This window comes from Sapajus apella, unplaced genomic scaffold (assembly GCF_009761245.1).
Source record: "Sapajus apella isolate SASKATOON/1434 unplaced genomic scaffold, GSC_monkey_1.0 scaffold1, whole genome shotgun sequence".
Lineage (NCBI taxonomy): Eukaryota > Metazoa > Chordata > Mammalia > Primates > Cebidae > Sapajus > Sapajus apella.
Genome location: NW_022436941.1, coordinates 72472311 through 72494858, shown reverse-complemented (window position 1 = coordinate 72494858; position 22548 = coordinate 72472311). Strand labels below are relative to the sequence as shown.

Here is a 22548-nt window from a genome sequence, read left to right as displayed (position 1 = left end):
AAAAAAAAAAAAAAAAAAAAAAAAAAAAAAAAAAAAAAAGGAGAGAGGAAGAAAAAGAAAAGAAAGACAAACAGAGAAAGAGTGAGAAAATAAACATGGCAAAATGTTAACTACCACTGATTCTATGGTGAACATATATAGAGAGAGATGTTCGTCATACTATTCTCTCTCAAGAAGTTTAAACAGTTTAAATTTGTTTTTTTAAAAAATAGACACACATACACTCTGCCATGTCACTGTTTCATCATTCAAAGTCATCAGGTAGAGACAAATTTCCCTTCTAAAATTAACTGAACCAATTCAGCTGACTTTTGCAGAATACCTATAATATGCTAGACCTTACTCTGAATTAAATGGGAAACCATTGAAGGGTTTTGAGTAGAGAAGTATAACAACATGACTTGTTTTAAAAAGTTTAACTGGCTGGGCACAGTGGCTCACACCTGTAATCCCAGCACTTTGGGAGGCAGAGGTGGGCAGATCACAAGGTCAGGAGTTCAAGACCAGCCTGACCTTCATGGTGAAACACCATCTCTACTAAAATACAAAAAATTAGCTGGGTTTGGTGACAGGCACCTGTAATCCCAGCTACTCAGGAAGCTGATGTGGGAGAATCACTTGAACCCAGGAGGTGGAGGTTGCAGGGAGCCGAGATCATGCCATTGTACTTCAGCCTGGGCGACAGAGCAAGATGGCAAGATTCTGTCTCAAAAAAATATATATATATGCTAGACACTAAACTTGAAACCACTATACAGAGATGAAAAGAATATCTTCCTGCCCTTCAACCTTTCATAGTCTAATAGGGAAACAGATATGCAAATAAACAAATAGCATAATAAATGCAAAAATGGAAGTATAAAAGGAAGAGGCAACACAGAGAAAGGTGTGGCTAACCCTATGCCAAGCTGTCAACAGAACTTTCCGTAACAGAAAAGTTCTCCATCTGTAACTATGCAATACAGTAGCACCTAGCCACATGTGACTAATGAGCATTTGAAATATGCTAATGCAACTGAGGAAATAAATTTTTAATTGTTTTACATTTTAATTAATTTATATTTAAATTGCCACATGTGGCTGGGAGCTACCATATTGGACAGCACCACTCTATAGAACACAGAGGGGAAGGACATAGGGGCATGGTCAGGAGGTTGGGAGGAAAAGGTATTAAGAAGGCCAGGTGCAGTGGCTCATGCCTGTAATCCAGCACTTTGGGAAGCTGAGGCGGGTGGATCACTGGAGGTCAGGAGTTTGAGAGCAGCCTGGCCAACATGGTGAAACCCCATCTGTACTAAAAATACAAAAAAATTAGCAAGGTGTGGTGGTGGGCACCTGTAGTGCCAGCTACTCAGGAGGCTGAGGCAGGAGAACTGCTTGAACCTGGGAGGTGCAAGTTGCAGTAAGCCGAGATTGCACCACTGCACTCCAGCCTGGGTGACAGAGCGAGATTCCATCTCAAAGAAAGAAAAGATATTTAGAAAGTCTTCCCCAAAGAAGCAACACTTAACAGAGTTTTTTGTCTTTTGTTTTTTGAGACCCAGTTTTGCTCGTTACTCAGGCTGGAGTGTAGTGGTGTGACCTTGGCTTATTGCAAACTCTGCTTCCTGGGCTCAAGTGATTCTACTGCCCAGCCTCCTGAGTAGCTGGGAATACAGGCGCACACCACCACACCTGGCTAATTTTTTGTATTTTTAATGGAGACAGGGTTTCACCATGTTGCCCAGGCTGGTCTCGAACTCCTGACTTCAGGTCGTCCACTCGCCTCAGCCTCCCAAAGCCTAAAAGGGTTTTAAAGGATGACTAGCAGTTGACCAATTAGATAAGGTAGGAAATATTCTAGGCATGGGGGAAGCACATACAAAGCATAGAGAGATGTCCCAACATGGTATTTTTAAGAAGTTAGTAAGTTTCATATTACATGTGCATAGGTAGTAGAGAGAAGAGCAATAAGGTAGGAGGAAAAGTGAAGATAATAAAGTTAAGAGAAAAGAAAGAGCCTAGATTAGAAAAGACCTTATGCGTCATGTTGAGGAGCCTAAATTGGATCCCGTAGGTATTTTGGAACTACTGAACAGAAAGCAAGCATTAGATGATCAATTTCACATCTTAGAAAAAACCTTTTGGCAGAAGACAGGAGTGGGGAGTGCAAGTAAAAATGGAAAGCCATTTTGATGTCCCTATTGCAGTAGTCAACCAAAGTTAAGAACTGGACTAAGGGAGTAGGAAATAAATTAGCTCTTTGAGAGGCGTATGGAAAAGGGAAACAGAAAGATACCCTAAAATCTGGCTTCAGATACTGACAATAAGATAAGAAATAAGCTGGGAGGATCAGACTCAAAGAGAAGAGTGGGTGTAAGGAAGGAGGGGGACTGTGTTTCAATCTTAACAGCTTTAGATCACAAAATGCAAGTTAGGGTGAAAGCAGATTTGTGCAGCTTACAAAAGGAACAGGAGAGGCGTCTGAGCCTCAGAGGCCAGGAAAGGAAAGAGAAGACAGGCTATATTTGAATCTTCTCAAAGATGAAGCCAAACATGCCAACGTCTGAACTGAATAACAATGTGGCCTGTGCTCCCTCTCCCTCTGTTGTCTGGTTATCAGGGCATAACTAATGAAATTTCAGTGGAACAGTACGGTCAGAGTCACATGTTTCCAGACATCCTTGCTTTCTTTGCCTTATTAGAAACAAAAGCATATGATTTATGTTCTATTTTTACAGAACACAGAAAAAAATCAAGCTACCTCACATTTCTCACATCGTGCATAAATAAATTATGGCAAAAATCTATTCCTACAACTAAAGAAGCCTTACCTTCTTTTTGAAAGAAACAAATGTTGCAAGTCGAGGACTTTGTATATATTATCACTCCTCAAAACCACCCTTTGAAGTGGATAATACCTTTATTTTACAAATGTGAAAACAGGCTCAAAACATGCAGTGCCTGCCCAAGTTCACGTAGCTAGTAAGTGCAGAACTGAGATTCAACGAGCTCAAATCCAGTAAACTGACTGATGACATGCTGCCCACAGAGGAGGAAGAAACGAAATGCAAAATAGTGAGGCCTCTGTTCCCATCTTTCTCAGAGCTTATATGGCTACGTGCTGTCACTAGCATTTCTTATTGTAATGGCCTTCTTGATTTTGCCTTTTATACTTTGTTCTCCAATCTGAAATGCCTTCCCTTCTGCTCTGCCTATCCAAGTTCTACCTGTCCTTCAAATATGACTCCAGTTCTCCATCGCCTGAGAGGCCTTCCAAATTCCCTCCATCATGCTCTGTCTCTCTCCCAACCATCCATCTACCCCTGAAGCATGAGCTTACTATGGGTAACTACTCAGCACTGAAGTACAAAAGAAATAAGAACATTCTGTTTATACAGGGGCAGAAGACATCCAAAAGTGTTGTTCATTTCTTATTATGGAGAACTTGGTGGTGTTTAGACCTATACTCAATCATTTTTGTTTTAGGTGTACAAGTGTTCATGTGAAAATGGCTGGTTGCTTCAGTATCTTTTATACACTTCAAGTCATTCTACAAAAATGGGCTGAACTCCTACAAGGCACAGTATAAGGTGTTACAGGGGATACAAACAGATACAAGCACCAATCTCTGTCCTTCACCTGAATAAACAAAAGAACTATGTATATAAGACAAGGCAGAACATATGATAAGCATATGATAAAACATATGACAAATCTATGTAAATGTTACACACTGTGGCAAATGCTAGAAGTATATTAAAAAAGCAAACTACATAATATGTTTACAAGGAAGGATTCAGGTTTTCCTTTTATCAAAGTGGAACCCAAAGCATTAGTGGGATCCTAAAAGGCCAAAATAGAAGACAAATATGAGAAAATAAAGAGTCATGCTTAAGAAATGTGCCAGATGATCATTTTCTAACAAATTTAAAAGTCACTTCTATAAAAAGTAAACATTAGTTCATCCTAGTGAGTTTAGTATATAAAAAATATTTTGATTCCTAAAAAAATTGTGAAAATGAATATTAAAAGGAAGATTTAGATTGCCTATTCTGAGCTTCCAATTCTTGGCAGCCAGTTGGCAAAGAAAAATGGCAGAGGTAGTTGGCAAGATTACAGGCTGCTGAGATATTTATAGCTACTAGAGTCTCAAAAAACTCCAAGTGATCCCAAAGCTTTATTTAGTATTTATATTAAATATAAAAATAAACCTTTCTGATTATTTAATATTAAATAGCATGCTCTATTACTGTACTTTTCAGGAAAAAAGATACTATTTTAGTGCAAAAGAGAAGCATAATTATTGGTTTCAGTTTTACAAAAATTAAATAAAAAGAAAGCATAGGTAATTGCCAAGAATTTCTTCTAATACAGTACTGGTGTGCAAGACTATCATCATTAAAAATAAACTTTGTAGGCTCACATTTTCCATATTTATACTTAAAAGTATATGGCTTACTGTGCTCTGCAAATAAAAAATGTGATATGTGTATCTGGTTACAACATTTCTTGATACTCTTAAGTATTTATTTCAAGACTGCATATGCTAAAACATTAAAACATTATATATATTAATCTGATTATAGAGAATAAAACTTAACCATCAAACCACAGCTAAAAGGATTCATTCTTTACAAATTATTTGGATTTCTATTTTGGGGAGCTACATTGATGACTAATAAAGGAATTTTTGTGTGTGTGGAAAAGAAAATGAAGGTCTCTAGTGTGACCAATTAAACTTCTTTTTTTATTAATTTAATTTTTTTTTCTAGCAAGTCTCAAACATCTGATGGTTTTTAAACTAAACTTCTTAAGGATATGACCCTCCCACAAATAATAACTATAAAATCTGGATGACATTTTTTAAAAGTTGTTTTAACTAGAAGCAGCCCATGTGTCCATAGATGGAAAAATAGCTAAGCAAACTGATATATTCAAACAATAGAATATTATTGATCAATAAAAAAGAATGAATACATGCCACAACTTGATTGAACCTCAAAACCATTATGCTGAGCAAAAAAACTCTTGCACAAAAAATACATATAATTCATTTCATATGAAACTCTAGAGGAAATCAATCTAATCTATCAAAACACTGATTACCTCTGGTGAGTGTTGTAGGCAACAGACTGTGAATAAGGAACTTCCTGGACGTCTGATGGTAGCTGGGCTTACAGGTGCCTGCCACTTGGCTAGTGATGGTAATTTTCAATATCTCAATAGAATTTTAGGTTACCCGGGTGTATGTATCTGTCAAAACTCCGTGAAAGTACAGTTAAGGTTTATGCATTTTTGCATGCAAATTTTACCCCCAAGAAAGCAAATACTAAACTCTAGTTAATGATATGCATGCTAAGTATTTAGGGAGGATGTATATTGATGGTTGCAAGTTGACTTGAAATGCAACAAAAACATTATGGAATAATAAATGGACAGAGGCACAGATAAGTAAGATAAATATGTGACAAAGCAAATAAACTAAAATATTAATGGCAAAATACAGGCGTGGATACATGAGTATTCACTGTATAATTTTATAGGAGACAAAAAGAAGGGGAAAAAAGGACACTGAATTAATTCAGAACAAGTCCTATTCGACTAAAATTATTTCCTTTTATTTTAACAAGGTTTCTACTAGACTGGTAAATAAAGAAAATTGACAACATATTTGGGCCCTGAAAAAGCTGGATCTCTCTTCATATTTTGATCAAGACAGAAAAACAGGCTCCATTAAAAAAAAATAATTATCACTTGTATACAGCACTCTTTACTAGACATTTTGATAACACTCTACATGTACTGCTTGATCTCTATAACAACCCTATGAGGTAAATACTATTATTACCTACACTTTAGAGATAGGGAAACCAAGGCATAGATGCACTAGGAAATTTGCTCAAGGTCACATACATAGTAAATGTCAGAGCCAGAAATTAGAATCCAAAGAGTCTGAGGTCATCAAAAATAAATAAATGAGACCTAATTAAACTAAAAAGCTTCTGTAAAACAAAGAAATAATCATCAGAGTAAATGGACAACCCAAACAATGGGAGAAAATATTTGCAAATTATGTATCCAACAAAGGACTAATACTCAGAATCTACAAGAAACTTAAATCAATAAGAAAAAAAAAACAAATTATTCCATCAAAAAGTGGGCAAATGACAATGAATAGACATTTCTCAAAGTTAAACAAATGGCCAACAAACATATGAAAAAATGCTCAACATCACTAATAATCAGGGAAATGCAAATTGAAACCACAATATGATACCACCTAACTCTTGCAAGAATGGCCATGATTAGAAAGTCACAAAACAACAGATGTTGGCATGGATGTGGTGAAAAGAGAATGCTTATACACTGCTAGTGGGAATGTAAATTAGTATAACCTATGTGGAAAACAATATGGAGATTTCTTAAAGAACTAAAATCAGATCTACCATTAGATCTACTAATTTACCAATCCTTTTACTAGGTACCTACCGAAAGTAAAATAAGTCATTATATTCAAAAGACACCTGCATGCATATGTTTATTGCAGCACAATTCACAATTGCAAAGATGTGGAACCAACTAAGGACTCACTGACAAAAGAGTGGATAAAGAAAATGTGCTATAGGCCGGGTGCGGTGGCTCACTCCTATAATACCAGGACTTTGGGAGGCCGAGGCAGGTGGATCATGAGGTCAAGAGATTGAGACCATCTTGGTCAACATGGTGAAATACTATCTCTAGTAAAAATACAAAAGTTAGCTGGGCATGGTGGTGCACGCCTGTAGTCCCAGCTACTCGGGAGACTGAGGCAGGAGAATTGCTTGAACCCAGGAGGTGGAGGTTGCGGTGAGACGAGATCGCGCCATTGCACTCCAGCCTGGGTAATAAGAGCGAACTCTGTCTCAAAAAAAAAAAAAAAAGAAAGAAAAAGAAAATGTGGCATACATATATACATATATATATATATACATATATATATATATATATATGTAAATATATACACTATGGAATACTACTCAGCCACAAAAAAGTACAAGACAATGTCTTTTGCAGCAACTTGGATGGAGCTGGAGACCATAATTCTAAGTGAAGTAACTCAGGAATGGAAGAACAAATAATGTGTGTTCTCACTTATCAGCAGGAGTTAAGCTATGGGTACACAAAGGCATATAGAGCGGTATAATGTCCTTTGGAGACTCAGAAGGAGGAGGATGGGAGGGAGATGAGAGATAAAAAAACTTCATGTTGCATACAATGTATACTACTCACGTAATAGGTTCCCTAAAATCTCAGACTTCACCACTATACAATTCATCCATGTAACCAAAAACCACATGTACCTCCAAAGCTACTCAAATACATACATATTTTTAAAAGAGTCTGGGTTCAGAACCCCAGCTCTTAAACACTTCTCTATTATAGTTCCACTAATTGACTTGTTTGTTTTGTTTTTGTTTTTGTTTCTTTAGTAGAGACAGAGTTTCACCACATTGGCCAGGAACTCCTAACCTCAAGTGATCCATGGCCTCAGCCTTCCAAAGTGCTGGGATTATAGGCATGAGCTGCTGCGCCTGGACAACTTGTTACTGATATAATGTAAGATATGGTACTCTTCTCAAGTTTGTAGATGACATGAAAATAAGAGTAAGAACAAATTCATTACTTTACAGATTACTTATCAAAAAGCATTTAAAAGACAAATAAATAGGAGATTATAACAAGATAGAATTTGATAGGGGTAAAAGGTAACAGCCTGCATTTGCATATAAGCAACCAATTGTACCTCCAGTGGCAGTACTAGTACATAGCAGGTATTTGGTATAAACCTGTCAAATCAATATATGATTGAATTATACGACAATCTATGAAAAAAGAGGCGGTAATATACCAAAAGCAAAAATGAACTTAATAAATAACGTTAGAATATGCTGATATATAGTTATGTTATCTAGAAAGTAGGTTAAATCAGAGCCTTACAAGACTGTTGGTCCAATTAGACTAATGCCAGTTATACTGCGTTAACATCAGAGAACTATACCTAACAGATACAGGTAAACTGGAACAAGTTTCAAGTGAAGGTACAGGACTTAAAGCTGTACTACCTGAAGTGTACCAGAAGAATGTTCAAAAATTTGTTGAGAAAAGCAAACATGGTAACAAATTTTAAAATGTAAGGTATTGTCATGAAAAAGAAGAATCATGGCTGGGTATGGTTGCTCACACCCGTAATCCCAGCACTTTGGGAGGCTGAGGCTCGTAGATCACTTGAGGTCAGGAGTTCAACACTGGCCTGCCCAACATGGTGAAACTCTACCTTTACTAAAAATGCAAAAACTAGCCGGGCTTGGTGGCACATGGCTGTAGCTCCAGCTACCTGGGAAGCTGAGACGAGAATTACTTGAACCTGTGAGGCAGAGGTTGCAGTGAGCCGAGATCGCGCCACTGCACTCCAGCCTGGGTGACAGAGTGAGACTCTCTCTCAAAAAAAAAAGAAGAATCATAATTATTCTGGAACTCCCTTAAGTACAACCAACTGACAGAAACTACCTAAAAGAAAACAAATTCAGTGTCAATATAAGGAAGACTTTTCTAACAGATATGACCACAAAAGAAAAGGTAGGGGAAGAGGGTGCTATCTCAGAAGGGCGTGACTACCCTAAATCTGATAATAATAAGTCTATGAAATATCAGACCAAATCAAAGATCTCTTTCAAACCTAAGAACCTACCATAAAGTAAAAGGTGATAAGGCCATCCTAACAAGTTTCATATGGGTTAAAATAGTAATGCTACTCACCAAAACAGACTTCAGATGATAAAATTCAAATGAAAGGAAAAATAAGACAATAGAAGTTATTTGTCAAGTCTGTAAATGGGGAGAGCTTTAAGTCTAAAAGCACTGGAATAAAATTCAAAGAAAAAAACCAAATTGGACTACGTAAATATTTAAAACTTTTACATGTGAAAAACATTAAAAGGCAATTAGCTGTGCAAATAGGACCCGCAGATTTTTGTTCTATATCTTTCATTTAAGACTCTGCTGTCTGATATAGCAGCCATAAGCCATATGTGGCTATTTAAATTAATTTTAAATTGATTCAGACATTAAAAATTTAGTTCCTCAATTGCTCTCTAACCACACTGCAAATGCTCAACAGTCACTGTGGCTAGGGACAACTGAGTTGGACAGTACCGATGCAGAACATTTCAATCACTGCAGAAAGTTCTCCTAGAACTTCAATATTTAAAACAGAATAATTTAATTCAGAAAATTTATTACATAAGGCAGTAGAAGAGCTGAGAGGTGAAACAGGGTCGTATAGCAATCCAGAAATTGACAACAGAGAGCCATTACCGTCCCTAAGACTGAAGAACAAAGTACAAAGTCCAATACCGAAGGTCACCTGGCAAAGGCTAGGACTGCAGTATGTGTCTCAGGTGAGAGTAGGAAGACAAGGATGAGACGCAGCCCCTGCTGAATATACATGATGCTAAAAAAATAAAATAAAGGAGGAGGAAGAAATACCCAGATTTCTCTCTTCTTTCTACCCTCCAACCTCCTGCCAGTACCTCCATGGCTGAACCTATACAAAAGCCAGATAATAAAGGAGCCTGGGAAATGCAGACTATAGGAGTCAGACTCCTGATAAAAACGACAGAGCCAAGAAAGAAGAAAGAAATCTGTGGTCAAACAAGCTAAGACATGGCAAGAGGGACAGAGGAGCTCTCCAGAGTCTCTTTCATAAAGGTACTAATCCCACCCTTATGACCTAATCACCTTCCAAAGGTCCCACCTCCAAATACCATCACATTGGAGATTGGGCTTAAAATTCGCATTAGTATATGAATTTTGAGGGGATAGAAACATTCAGTCTATAGGAGATATAAATAGAAAATTTAGGAAAAAACAAACAAAAGCAGCCAACATTTGAAAAATATCCAACTTCACCAGTACTTAAATATAAATTAGAATAATATGAAAACAAGATTAAATTAGCAATAATTAATCATTTTCATACTTAGTGCTGATAAAGGGCATAGCCAGAACAGATACATTCCTAGGGAGATCATTTTCAAAATATTTTCCAAGAAAGTGGGACAATTTTGTAATTTGCATCAACAATTTTAAAAATAATTTGCACTTCTAGACCTACTAAGTGCAGTTCCAGGGATAAATCCAAAGTCCAGCAAATCTAAAGCATGAAAATATTTTAGAAACAACAGATGTTCATTGCAGCTTTATATGATAATATTGAAAAAAAAAAATGGAAGCAACCTCAATGCCCACCAGTAGGTCAATAGGTGAGTAAACTAAAGTATGTCTATATGCTTATTCAAAAATAACCCTTGCTGAGTACTTCTTTGCCAGCCACAATGATAGGTGCTTGAAATATAAAAAAGAATAATCACTAGTAATAGAGACTAATTTGTAACCACTTAAATAATGCTTATGAAAGATTGCAATAAAATACGAACATATTTTTGATATGCCCCGTGAACAAAGGTAAATCTAAAAATGAATAAATTGGCCAAGCATGGTGGCTCATGCCTGTATTCCAGCACTTTGGGAGGCCAAGGCAGGTGGATCACTTGAGGTCGAGTTCAGGACCCGCCTGGCCAATGTGAACGGTAAAACCCCGTCTCTAAAAAAAAAAAAAAAAAAATTAGCCAGGCATGGCAGTGTGTGCCTGTAGTCCACCTGGTGCCTCAGCAGAGGATGAGGTGGGTGAATCGCTTAAACCTAGGAGGCAGAGGTTGCAGTGAGCCAAGATCATGCCACTGCACTCCAGCCTGGGTGACAGAGTGAGACCCTGTCTCAAAAAAATAAATAAAAATAAAAATGAATAAATTTATGTAAGACAAAATATGTTAACAGAATAATAACAGTGGTTGCCTCTGAGTGGTAAGTTTGTAAGTTTATTTTTTCTTCCTTCTTTATATTTTTCTCAACTTTCAAAATTTTCTAAATAAATACATTTTGCATTTTCCTTCAGAGCTATTAATCTAGATGTTTAAGAATTGTAAACGTGCCGCAATAGTGCTAGTTTACCTGTTGCAATAGTAAACTGCATTATTGGAATCCAATTCTATTGCCTGTGTGTAACAATCCACTGCAGCAGCATAATTTTCTTCTTTCATGTGGTTATTGCCTAAAATAAAGTAACCAGTATATACAGTAAGTATAATATACATTAGAAACATATACTCTAATAGATACATTTTAATCATGGAAACTATAATTATATGAAAGTGAGCCTCATGATTTTTCAGTCACACTGGAGATAAGTTTTATATTGTACTATAGAGTTAATATTATTTAGCTTTCAGTGTGTTTGAATCATTTTAAAATTGCAGAGTATTTTTAAAAATTAGTGTTTATATACTTTATAAAATCTAGACTTAAAAGAGTAAATGCAACAATTATGACTAACTCATGGCAAAAGTGAATCTCTTCTCACCTTCCTTATCTTCATTTCTCTCCTCCCTTTTAGAGCTGCCCCAGCCCGTTCCAGATGCAACACCCTCCCTAATCACCATCTCAATCTGGACCTGGTCTTCCACTCTTTCCCTGTTAAAACACACATCTGCTGATAATCAAGTTCTCAGAACACTGCTGAGGGTAAGCTGATAAAACTAATCATGCTACCATGATATTGGCAGATTATATTTGTATGTGCTATCCCTTCCAGAGTTATAGTCTCTTTAAAAGGGGATTTGAAGAGATTAATTTTTAGAAAGATAGAATTTCAGATACCATGGCTAGCCTGCAAACTACTGAATTTTCAGGAAGGGCATCTGCAGATACATCTGGCAGTAATTTAGCTAAGTTAATAACTGGTCAGCAAAATAAGATTTCTATGGCTATTTTTTATATACCATTAAATGAAAAAACAGTGTCCTCTGCACTTATAAGAACCAATGTTCAAACTATGTCTGGGTGTGGTGGCTCATGCCTGTAATCCCAACACTTTGGGAGATGAAGACAGGAGGATTACTTGAGGCCAGAAGTTCAAGACCAGCCTGGGCAATATAGTGGGACCCCCGTTTCAACAAAAAGAATAATTAAAAAATTAGCTGGTCACCCAGTGGTGCACGCCTGTAGTCCCCGGTACAGGTACCAGGAGGCTGAGGCAGGAGTATCATGTGAACTCAGAAGGTTGAAGCTGCAGTGAGCCGTGATTGTGCCACTGCACTCCAGCCTGGGTGATAGAGTTAAACCCTGTCTTATTAAAAAAAAAAAAAAAAAAAAAAAAAAGAAAGAAAAAGAAAATATTAGGAACAATGGAGATTAGGAGGAAGGATTTACATCTCAAAGGCGTCTGTGATTCTTTCCAGTTTTCTTAAACCAGAAACTCTCACATTAGCCTTGTTCTTAATAGATCGTTAGCTCCTTAACAGGAAGAGTGAGGCATAAATTTTCAAGGAACAAAAACAGAATATTCAAGTTACTGTAAATTAGGAATCAAAAATGATATAAAGAGTGACTGCTAATGAGCACATGGTTTTTGTTTGGGGGGGTTATAAAAATGTTCTGTAGGCCAGGTATGATGGCTCACCCTTGTAATCCCAGCACTTTGGGAGGCCAAGGTGGGTGTATGGCTTGAACCCAGGAACTAGAAACCAGCCTGGGCAACAGAGTGAAATCCCATCTCTACAAAAAAAAAAAAAAAAATTAGCCAGGCTGGTAGTGCATGCCTGTAGTCCCAGCTACTCCAGAAGCAGAAGTGGGAGGATAGCTTGAGCCCAGGAGTTTGAGGCTGCAGTGATCTGTGGTCATGTCACTGCCCTCCACCCTGGTTGACAGAGTGAGACCCTGTCTCAAAAAAAAAAAAAAAAAAGTTCTATAATTCATTATGGTAATGGCTGCACAACTCTGTGAATATACTAGAAATTAATGAATTACACACTTTAAAGAAGTAAATTATATATGAATTATATCTCAACAAATATTTTTAGGAGTTAAAAAAATTAATATAGAGCTTCCCCAAAAAAGAAATCAATATAAAGCCTCTAAGGAAACTGAGAGTATAACATCATTTTTTATGAATAAACAAAAAGTTATCTACATTAGCCCAGATAGGTTAATTTCCATGTCAAACATTTTAATCTTCTGGGTTATTGAGACTTCAGTGATGCTGTTGGGCTCTTTATCTTGATGGCATTTTATGATTACATTATTAGAACTGCATTATATGTCTTTTCCTGTGTCACCTCGAAGGTATAGATATCATAACCTGTGTGTGTGTACACACACACACACACACACACACACACACACATATGTGCCGCAAATATTATACACATGTATATTGTAAGTTAATGACAAAACTATTAAATAGCAAAATATTTAACATACAAAACTTCAGGGCTGGGCGTGCAGCTTTGTAGTACAAATCTTGCAGGCCTGACCTGGCCCTCATCTATAGCTTAACATAGGTGACATGATGAAAAAATTGATCACAAATCCTTAACAGTGACTTATTTGTTAAAACCAAGAATGCTTCAATAGCCAACTTGTATAAAATTTAATAATGCAGTAATCAAATGTGCTAGCTAATAAACAAGTCAAGTGCCATGTGCCTGCCTTAAATTTCAAAGAACTCAAAAACACTAAACATATGAAAATTAAAGTAATGCTGAAAACTATTTTCCTCTTTTTAAGTATAAAGAAGAATTGGGATCCTAGAGTATAAGTAGCAAAAACAGTCAGAAGCAATTAGCCCTTGCGATTTGTTCTGCAAGTTTTGATCACAACAGATCTGCTTCTCTTGAAGCACGCCATAACTGTACTGCCCACAAGCCATTCTGTACTTCCAGGCTTCTTACTCATCACATTCATTTCTGTTTCATAAATGCCATGTGCACTTATGACAATCTAGTCTTGGTGCTGTAAATCAAAACTAAATCAATTGACAATATTTTTCTCCACAGTTTCAGAAAGGTTTACTAAGTAAGTCATTTTTGTATGAAATATTCACCTTCATCTTTTAATTGGTCAGCTTTTCCCACATCTTCAGGCACTGAGTTTGAAAGGGGCAGAACGTCATTCTGAAATTAAATAAAAATCAATGTACTTCCCTTTAGCTACATAATCATCCCGGAGTACTGTAAAAATAAATTACCCATGTTTTTAATCATCTGTAACTCCACATTATGAAATCGAATTCCTAAATAATAGTATTAACAAAAAATAGGGGAGAGGTCCTCTCACATATTTTTTATTAGAAATATGAATATGTGTGATCAGGCATGGTAGTTAATGCCTATTATCCCAGCACTTTGGGAGGTTGAAATGGGTGGACAGCTTAAGCTCAGGAGTTCAAGACCAGCCTGGGCAACATGGTAAAACCCCATCTCTACAGAAAACACAAAAATTAACCAGGTGTGGTGGCATGTGCCTGCAGACCCACATACTTGGGAGGCTGAGGTAAGAGGATGGCTTGAGCCCAGAAGGCAGAGGTTGCAGTGAGCTAAGATCATGCCACTGTACTCCAGCCTAGGCAACAGAGCCAGACCGTGTCTCAAAAACAAACAAACAAAAAGAATATGTGAAATTTTTCTAGAGAATAATAAGCAGCTGTGAATCAAACTTTTTTAAAAAATGTGCATTTCCCATATCCAGCAATCCTACTTCACAAATAAAAAAAATAGAATCAGTTATGTAAAGAATAGGAATATAAATATGATCAAGGGATTGTTTATATTAGTGAAAATTTTGGAACAAAATGTCTAATATCCTATCTAAGATATACCCTACTAAGTCAAAATCATAGTCTACAAAAAATCATTTATAATATGATCATATTATTTAAATATGTTCACACACACATTTAAAAACAGACTGGAAAGACGTGTATCAGAAGTAAAATTTTCATCTCTTCTATCTTTCTGTATTGTCCAATTGTGTTTTTTGGGTTTTTTGTTTTTTTTTTTTTGAGACAGAGTTTCACTCTTTCACTAGGCTGGAGTGCAGTGTTATGATCTCGGCTCACTGCAAGCTCCACCTCTCAGGTTCAAGCAATTCCCCTCCTCAGCCTCCTGAGTAGCTGGGACTACAGGTGCACACCACCACACCCAGCTGATTTTTGTATTTTCAGCAGAGATGAGGTTTCACCATGTTGGCCAGGATGATCTCAATCTCTTGACCTCGTGATCCACCTGCCTCAGTCTCCCAAAGTGCTGGGATGGCAGATATGAGCCACCGCGCCCGGCCTCAAATTTTTTAAAACAATGAACATATATTAATTTCACTACAAGATAAGAAAACACTATAAAATCCCTGCCTTTACACCTACTATCATTCCAAAACCTCTTTTCCATAAATTAAGTTCAAACTAAAGGAGCTTATGAAAACCAAATGTTAAGATTCAGAAAAATCTTGAATGGTACGGGGAACACAACATATTTTTTCATTTTTGAAAGATCTTATTGAAACTGTATTGCTTTTAAACTTGACTCTGAGTTCATAAGTCAGTCTTTTTTTTTTTTTTTTAGACGGAGTCTCGCTCTGTCCCCAGGCTGGACTGCAGTGGCGCAATCTCGGCTCACTGCAATCTCTGCCTCCCGGCAGTTCAAGCAATTCTCCTGCCTCACCCTCCCAAGCAACTGGGACTACAGGCACATGCCACCATGCCCAGCGAACTTTAGTATTTTCAGTAGGGACGGGGTTTCACCATTTCGGCCAGGATGGTCTCAATCTCCTGACCACATGATCCAACCACCTCAGTCTCCCAAAGTGCTGGGATTACAGGTGTGAGCCACTGCGTGTGGCCTCATTTTTTTAAAGAAATATAATTTGTAGCCACTGGTCTATGTAAAAATTTTTAAAATTATATATATATATATATATTTGTTGCTGTTTGTTTATTTTTGAGACAGGGTGTCAGTCTGTCACCCAGGCTGGAGTACAGTGGTGTGATCATGGCTCACTGAAATCTCAACCTCCAGAGCCCAAGTGATCCTTTCACCTCAGCCTCCAGAGTAGCTAGGACTACAGCTATGTGCCACTATATCTGTGTAATTTTTTAATTTTTTGTAGAGATAGGTCTCCCCATGTTGTTCATGCTGGTCTTGAACTCCTAGCTTAAGCAATCCTTTCGCTTTGGCCTCCCAAAGTGCTGCGATTATAGGCATGAGCTACCACACTCAGCACTATGTACTGTATTTAAACTATATCCATCATTATCTTTGTCTTAATTAGACTTTCCACAAAATTGATAGCTCTAACATCAGAAATATATTTTGAAAATTAGACATAAATATTCACAAGTACAAAATCACTGACAAAGTGTATGGGTCTTGTCCTTACTTTTTAAATCATTATCTACTAATCAGTTTTCCTAAACATAAATATTGGAATAAAAATATAGAAACAAAATGATAACCTTCCTAAGTAGGGGTCACTACTTAAAACTGACTGTAGTTACTCAGAATCTAAATATAATTCAAAGACACATTACCATCCTACAGTACTTGGCTTTAGGATTTGTAGTTTAAATCTTCCAATAAGCCTAGGCAGTTTATACATGGGAAAGAGTGATTTAGGGGATCAGAAAAATAGCAATTGAAAAATAGATTATAATCTCTTCTGTCTTCCAAATTCTTCCAAATTATTTACTAAAATTGCCACCATTTTATACTTTGAAAACTAATTATCATATTCATTGCATAAATTTGAGTTCACCATGTGGGGGCAGGAGCTACCTACTTTAAATAAACGGAATGAATTCATTTTATATATAAATTTAATTGGGGAAAAATACAGAAAAGCAATATTCTAAAAATAAAATGCCCAATATCACAATTAATTACACTTGGTGAGACAAATAATTTCTTTAATTACAATAATCTTGATGCTATTTCAGATGAATTTTATACTTTCTCTGCCATACTCTGTTAACAAACACATATGGAATAAAGCCATAGCTGTAAAATAAGACTACTAAAGAATTATGATACCACATAGATCACAACTGCAGCTATACTATGCAGCCAGTTTCAATAAACTATATTTTAACAATAGTGAGCAACAAATTTCTTATAATTAAACGCAATTGGGGAGATACAGCAAAAAAAAGAAAAAGCTTCATTCAAAATCAAAAGGGTATAAAAGTCAATTAGAGCTTCCTGAGAAGAAAAAAACAGTTCTAATATCTTTAGTACTAAGTCAATGGTGACAGTAGCTAAAGAGTGAGCAAATCTAAGAGCTGCCTCAAGCACAGGCCTCGTACACCTGAGAGCAAAGAAGGTCTGCTTTAGCCACAACCATATCTAGCCACTCAAACAGGGTTCCTGGGGGGCGGGTTGCAGGCCCAAACAATGAAAGAACCACAGGCCACCTTCACCAATGGGAAGAAAAAAGGAGTTCCCTGATGAGGAACAGAGATGAATTCACTATCTCCTTATATCTTGTCATATAAGTATTCATCTGTTATGATGAATTAATGCATAACTGCTGTATTTTTTTCCAAAGCGTAAAAAAAGGGAATGGTTTACTGCCAGGTTGCCATCTTCATTGCAATTCTAACAACCTCTTCCCAAGAAGTTCTAGAAACAGAGCCTGGAGGATCCAGCCAAGTGTGGTATTGTCAGCAATGTCCATTCCAGACTGAAGTGTGCAAGGTACATTTCAGCCTCACTCCAGAATTCTTCATTATATACTAAAGCTCAAATATGGAGCTAGAAAAACAAAAGGAGCCCATGAGGCACCAAAATGTCATGAAGAAACATGTGGGGCCACATGTGGTGGTTTATGCCTACAATCTGAGCACTTTGGGAGGCCAAGGCAGGACGATGGCTTGAGCTCAAAAGTTCAAGACCAGCCTAGGCAACAAAGCACACAAAGCAAGACCCTGTCACTACTAAAAAAAAAAAAAAAAAAAAAAAAAAATATATATATATATATATATATATATATATTAACTGGGTGCTTTGGTGTGTGCTTGGAGCCCCAGCTACTCACAAGTCTAAGGTGAGAGAATTGAGAACTGCTTGAGCCCAGGAGGTTGAGGCTGCTAATGAGCCACGATCACACCACTAGACTCCAAGCTGGGTGACAGAGCGAGACCTGCCTCAGAAAAAAAGAAAGAAACAGGTGGGAGGTCACTCACGTGTGGGAACCCTACATTCACTAACCTTAGCATTTTTCAGACAGTCTTATGGTCTGTTTCCTGAAAAGGACAGAAACCCAAGACCATGTATAAACAGTCCCCAGGAGCAGGGATCAGAAAACTTGGATTTCAGTCTTAGCTTTGTACATTGACCCTTAACCTTTCCCTGTTTTAAGGAGCCCCATCAATGAGTAAATTTGATGCAATCTGCTTCAGAAATGATGATTCAATTCCAGAGGAATCTATTTCTGCCTGGCTGCTTTCTAGACATTAAAACTTTTTAAGCCTATGTTCCAAGTTTTAGGGAAACATCAATTCAGATGCTGGAAATCAAAAAATACTCAGTTCACTGAAATGACATTCAAGAAAAAAATACTCAGATACTATAAAGAACTTAAAAGTTGACTAATACATATCATTAAATTTAAAAGAAGGTGAGATGATGAAAATAGTTATCAATATGAAAATCTAAAGCACATTAAATGAGTTATTCCCCAATTATATCCATGTAGACAGACAATTTACCTTATACACAGGAAGAAGTTAATTACTCATATATTTGGTCCCTCAACTATTAACAACCTACTAACATAAAATCGTAATCATATTTATATCAGTTAATAATGAGAAAATAATGACAACATACCTTACAGAAGGAATTGGTAAACATTTCTGTCAAAGGCTGTGAAACTGCTAGGTGTGTATCTTCTGAGCTGACCTTAAAAACTGTCTCCAAGCACTGAATTGCAACTTGAAATAAATTTTAATAGTAAAAAACAATTAGCAACTTTAAAAAAGAAACAAGTTTTTTTTTCTGATAGAACTGCAATGTATGGAAATTCAGCATTTATGATCACAGAACACAAGGAAAACATTGGTTCAGCTGCAAAGAAATTTCTGTTTATAGACCAGCTACTGAAGGAAAACACACTGATTTTCTTTCTTTCCTCCCCGTTCCTCCCCCTTCCAATTTGCCCTTCCCCTTCCCCTTTCCTTCCTTTCTTCCTTCCTAATTTTTTTTAGAGAAAAGGTTTCACTTTGTGGCCAGGCTGGAGTGCAGTGATGCAATTATAGCTCACTGTTGCCTTGACTTCCTGGGCTCAAGGGATCCCCCCACCTCAGCCCCCCTAGTAACTGAGACTATAGGCATGAGCTACATGCTAACTTTTTAAATTTTTTTTGCAGAGACAGGGTCTTGCCAGGTTGCCCAGGCTGTTCTCAAAACTCCTGGGCTCAAGTGATCCCCTGCCTCAGCCTCCCAAAGGAGTGGTTATTGATGACTTGCTCTTTCTTTCTGGCAGCCTTCAACAAAAATAGGATGTAATACATATATTGAGAAATTACATTTTAGATAACATTTTTCCTTAAGTGAGGAATAAGAAATCAAGTTGTTGCCAGGTATAGTGGCTCATGCCTATAATTCCAGCACTTTGGGAGGCTGAGTGAGCTATAATTGTTTTCCTTATGTTCTGTGATCATAAATACTGAATTTATGGTGCCTCCCGGGTCAAGCTATTCCCCTGCCTCAGCCTCCTGAGTAGCTGGGATTACAGATGTATGCCACCTCGCTGATATAACTTTTGTATTTTTAGTAGAGAAAGAGTTTCACCATGTTGGCCAGGGGATCTCAAACTCCCAACCTCTGGTGATCCACCCACCTCTGCCTCCCAAAGTGCTGGGAATGCAGGCATCAGCCACCATGCCCAGCCCACAGCTGCAGGTTTAACAGAGAGTTCAGGGTAGGCCTTACTGAGAAAAGAGATTTGACAAAGACTTGAAGGAGATGGGAGTGCTACCATTATCTGTGAAGACCATTCCAGGCAGAAGAACCAGCCAGAGCAAAAGCCCTTAGGCAAGAGAATATGGTGCATTTATAAAGAGAAAGCTAATATGATTGAAGCCAAAGAAGAAAGGGGAAGAGTAGGTGAACAATATGTCACAGAAGTCAAATTATATAGATCCTTTAAACAATGAGTAAGTAACATGAGGAGTCATGAGGAGTCATGGTACTAAGTCATGTTTTGAGTAGATAAATGATAGAATCTGACACATTCTGCTCTTAAAGATCATTGGTGCCTGTTTGGAACAGCCAATGAAGGGGCAAGAATAGAAGCAGAGAGACCAGTTAGAGGCTATCATACTAAAACAGTCAAGAAATAGTTCTATCCAGAGGTGATATCAGTGGAGTTGGTAAAACATCTCAGACTCTGGACATATTTTGTAAGTGTAGCCAACAGGATTTATTGAATGATTGGTTATAGAGTACTAGAGAAGGAGAAGAGTCCAGAATGATACCCAAGTTGCTGGACTGAGCAATAGAAAAGAGGAAGCTGACATAAACAGAGATAGGGAAATTGCAAATAGAACAGATTTTGGGTGGGGGAATCAGAAGTTCGATTTTGGCAATGTTAAACTGGAGATGCCTATTAGACATGCAAGTGGAGACATCTAGTAGGTACTTGGATATATAAGAAGACCTTCAGAAGAAAGGTCTGGGCTGGGGGCATACATTTGGGAAATAGCATACAAGTAAGGGGTATTCAAGGCTAAGAAGCTGAATGATATCACCAAAGAAATAGGTAAAGATAACGAAGAGAAGAGGATCAAGCAGTGGACCCTGGGCATTCCAGGTCAGAGAAAAGAAGAGGAACCAGCAAAGAGGACAGAGAAGCAGCAAACAATCAGATAAGAAGGCCAAGAAAGTATGAGGTATCCTGGAAGCTAAGCGAATAAAATATACTGGGATTGGGGAAGGGGCGGTGAGGAAGTGACTATCAACATTATCAGTGGCAACTAATAACTCAGATGAAAACTGAGAACTGACCATTACATTAAACAACACAGAAATCACTAATGACCTTGATGAAAGCGGTATAGATTGAGTGATAGAGGCAAAGGCTTAATCGGAACGGGTTTAAGAAAGAATAGAAGGAGAGGGTTAGAGAAAACCAAGTATGAACAATTCTTTCAAATGGTTTTGCTGCAAAGAGAGACATACAATTAAGTAGTAATGGGTTGGGGGTAGTATGGCAAGGATAACTATTTGCTGTTTGTTTTTGCTTTTTTAAAGAAGGGAGAAATAATGATAAGTTCGCATTATGATAAAAATGATCCAGTAGAGTATGAAAATGTTATAAGATGGAAAAAAACAAAATAACTAGAGTGATATCCTGGAGTAGGTGAGACAGGATGGGATCTAGTATAGCAGTAGAGGGGTTCCATTGAGGAAGGAATATGAATAGTTCATCTATGGTAATAGCTAGTCAAACAGGCAGGCAGGCAGAGTATGTGGGTGCCACCACAACCAGCTATTTTCTTATTATTTCCATTTTCTTGGTGGAATAGAAAGCAAGGTAATCAACTAAAAGTGAGGAAAGTGGAGGAGGTTTGAGAGTTTGAAAAGATATGAGAAAGTGTTAAAATGGTCATCTAGGAAAATAAATGTATGAATGAACTTGGAACAGAAAGTGTGATTGCCAGACAACATTAAAGGTCTGCTTTAAGTTCACAGTCATGAATTTAAAGTGGGACTAGTCAGCAAAGTTGTGTGTTTTGCTCCATTTATATATGGCTACAAGAGTGGGTGTGAGTAGGTGGATACAGAGCAAGTGGAGAGTTGGATTTAAATGAAGTTGGGCTTTGCAAGAAAGGGAAGGAGGTAAAATGGAATGATTATAATGATCAACCATGGAATTTAGGAGGAGTAAGAAGAGATGGGGGAAAAGGTGAGGGATGAACAGACTGCAGGTATTGGTTGGGTCAAGGAATTGCTGGAGTAGGGATTCTAGAGGGAATGAGCTTGGAAAGACAGGCAATAGTGATCAGGAAGTGAAATGTTTGGGATAGATTAGGGGAAGAATGCAATTCTGGTAATGATTAGGTCTCCAGAAGTCTTTCTCAATCTCTGCATACTGACATGTTAGATCAGGTACTTTATTCTTGTCAGGGGCTGTCCTGTGCATTAGCAGCATCCATGGCCTCCGCCCATTCGCTAGATGCCAATAATACCAGCCACCCCCCTCACCCAGTTGATGACAATCAGAATGTATCCAGATATTGCACAATCACCGAGTTGAGAACACTGATCTAGGATATGATCAAGTGTTTGAGATCACTGGAAGAGGTCAAGAACTGAGAGCCAGGGAACTAAAAGAATCATCTATCAGTATATTGCAATTGCCAAGATCTAAATAGGAGTAGTGCTAGAGGGAGTGACAGTGAACAGGAACCACAGTGAGTCAAGGAATGAAGCAAATGTCAGCAGATGCCAATTTTTTTTTGAGAGAGGGAGTCTCTCTCTGTTGCCCAGATTGGAGTGCAGTGGCACGATCTCAGCTCACTGCAACCTCCGCCTCCTAGGTTCAAGTGATTCTCCTGCCTCAGCCTCCTGAGTAGCTAAAACTATGGGCGTTCACCACCACGCCCAGCTAATTTTTGTATTTTTAGTAGAGATGGGG

The 22548-nt window shown here is 37.6% G+C and overlaps 1 protein-coding gene across 2 annotated transcripts in view; it reads right to left on the bottom strand.

Moving 5' to 3' along the window:
* SGTB (small glutamine rich tetratricopeptide repeat containing beta) overlaps positions 1–22548 on the bottom strand; it is a 50892-nt gene that overhangs the window by 24619 nt on the left and 3725 nt on the right. For both annotated transcript variants that reach the window (XM_032279530.1, XM_032279521.1), the window contains exons 3-5: positions 18738–18841; positions 13961–14030; positions 11032–11131 (exon numbers count right to left, since the gene is read on the bottom strand). In XM_032279530.1, the coding sequence (XP_032135421.1) occupies positions 11032–11131; positions 13961–14030; positions 18738–18841 (274 nt within the window). The remainder of the gene's footprint in view (positions 1–11031; positions 11132–13960; positions 14031–18737; positions 18842–22548) is intronic.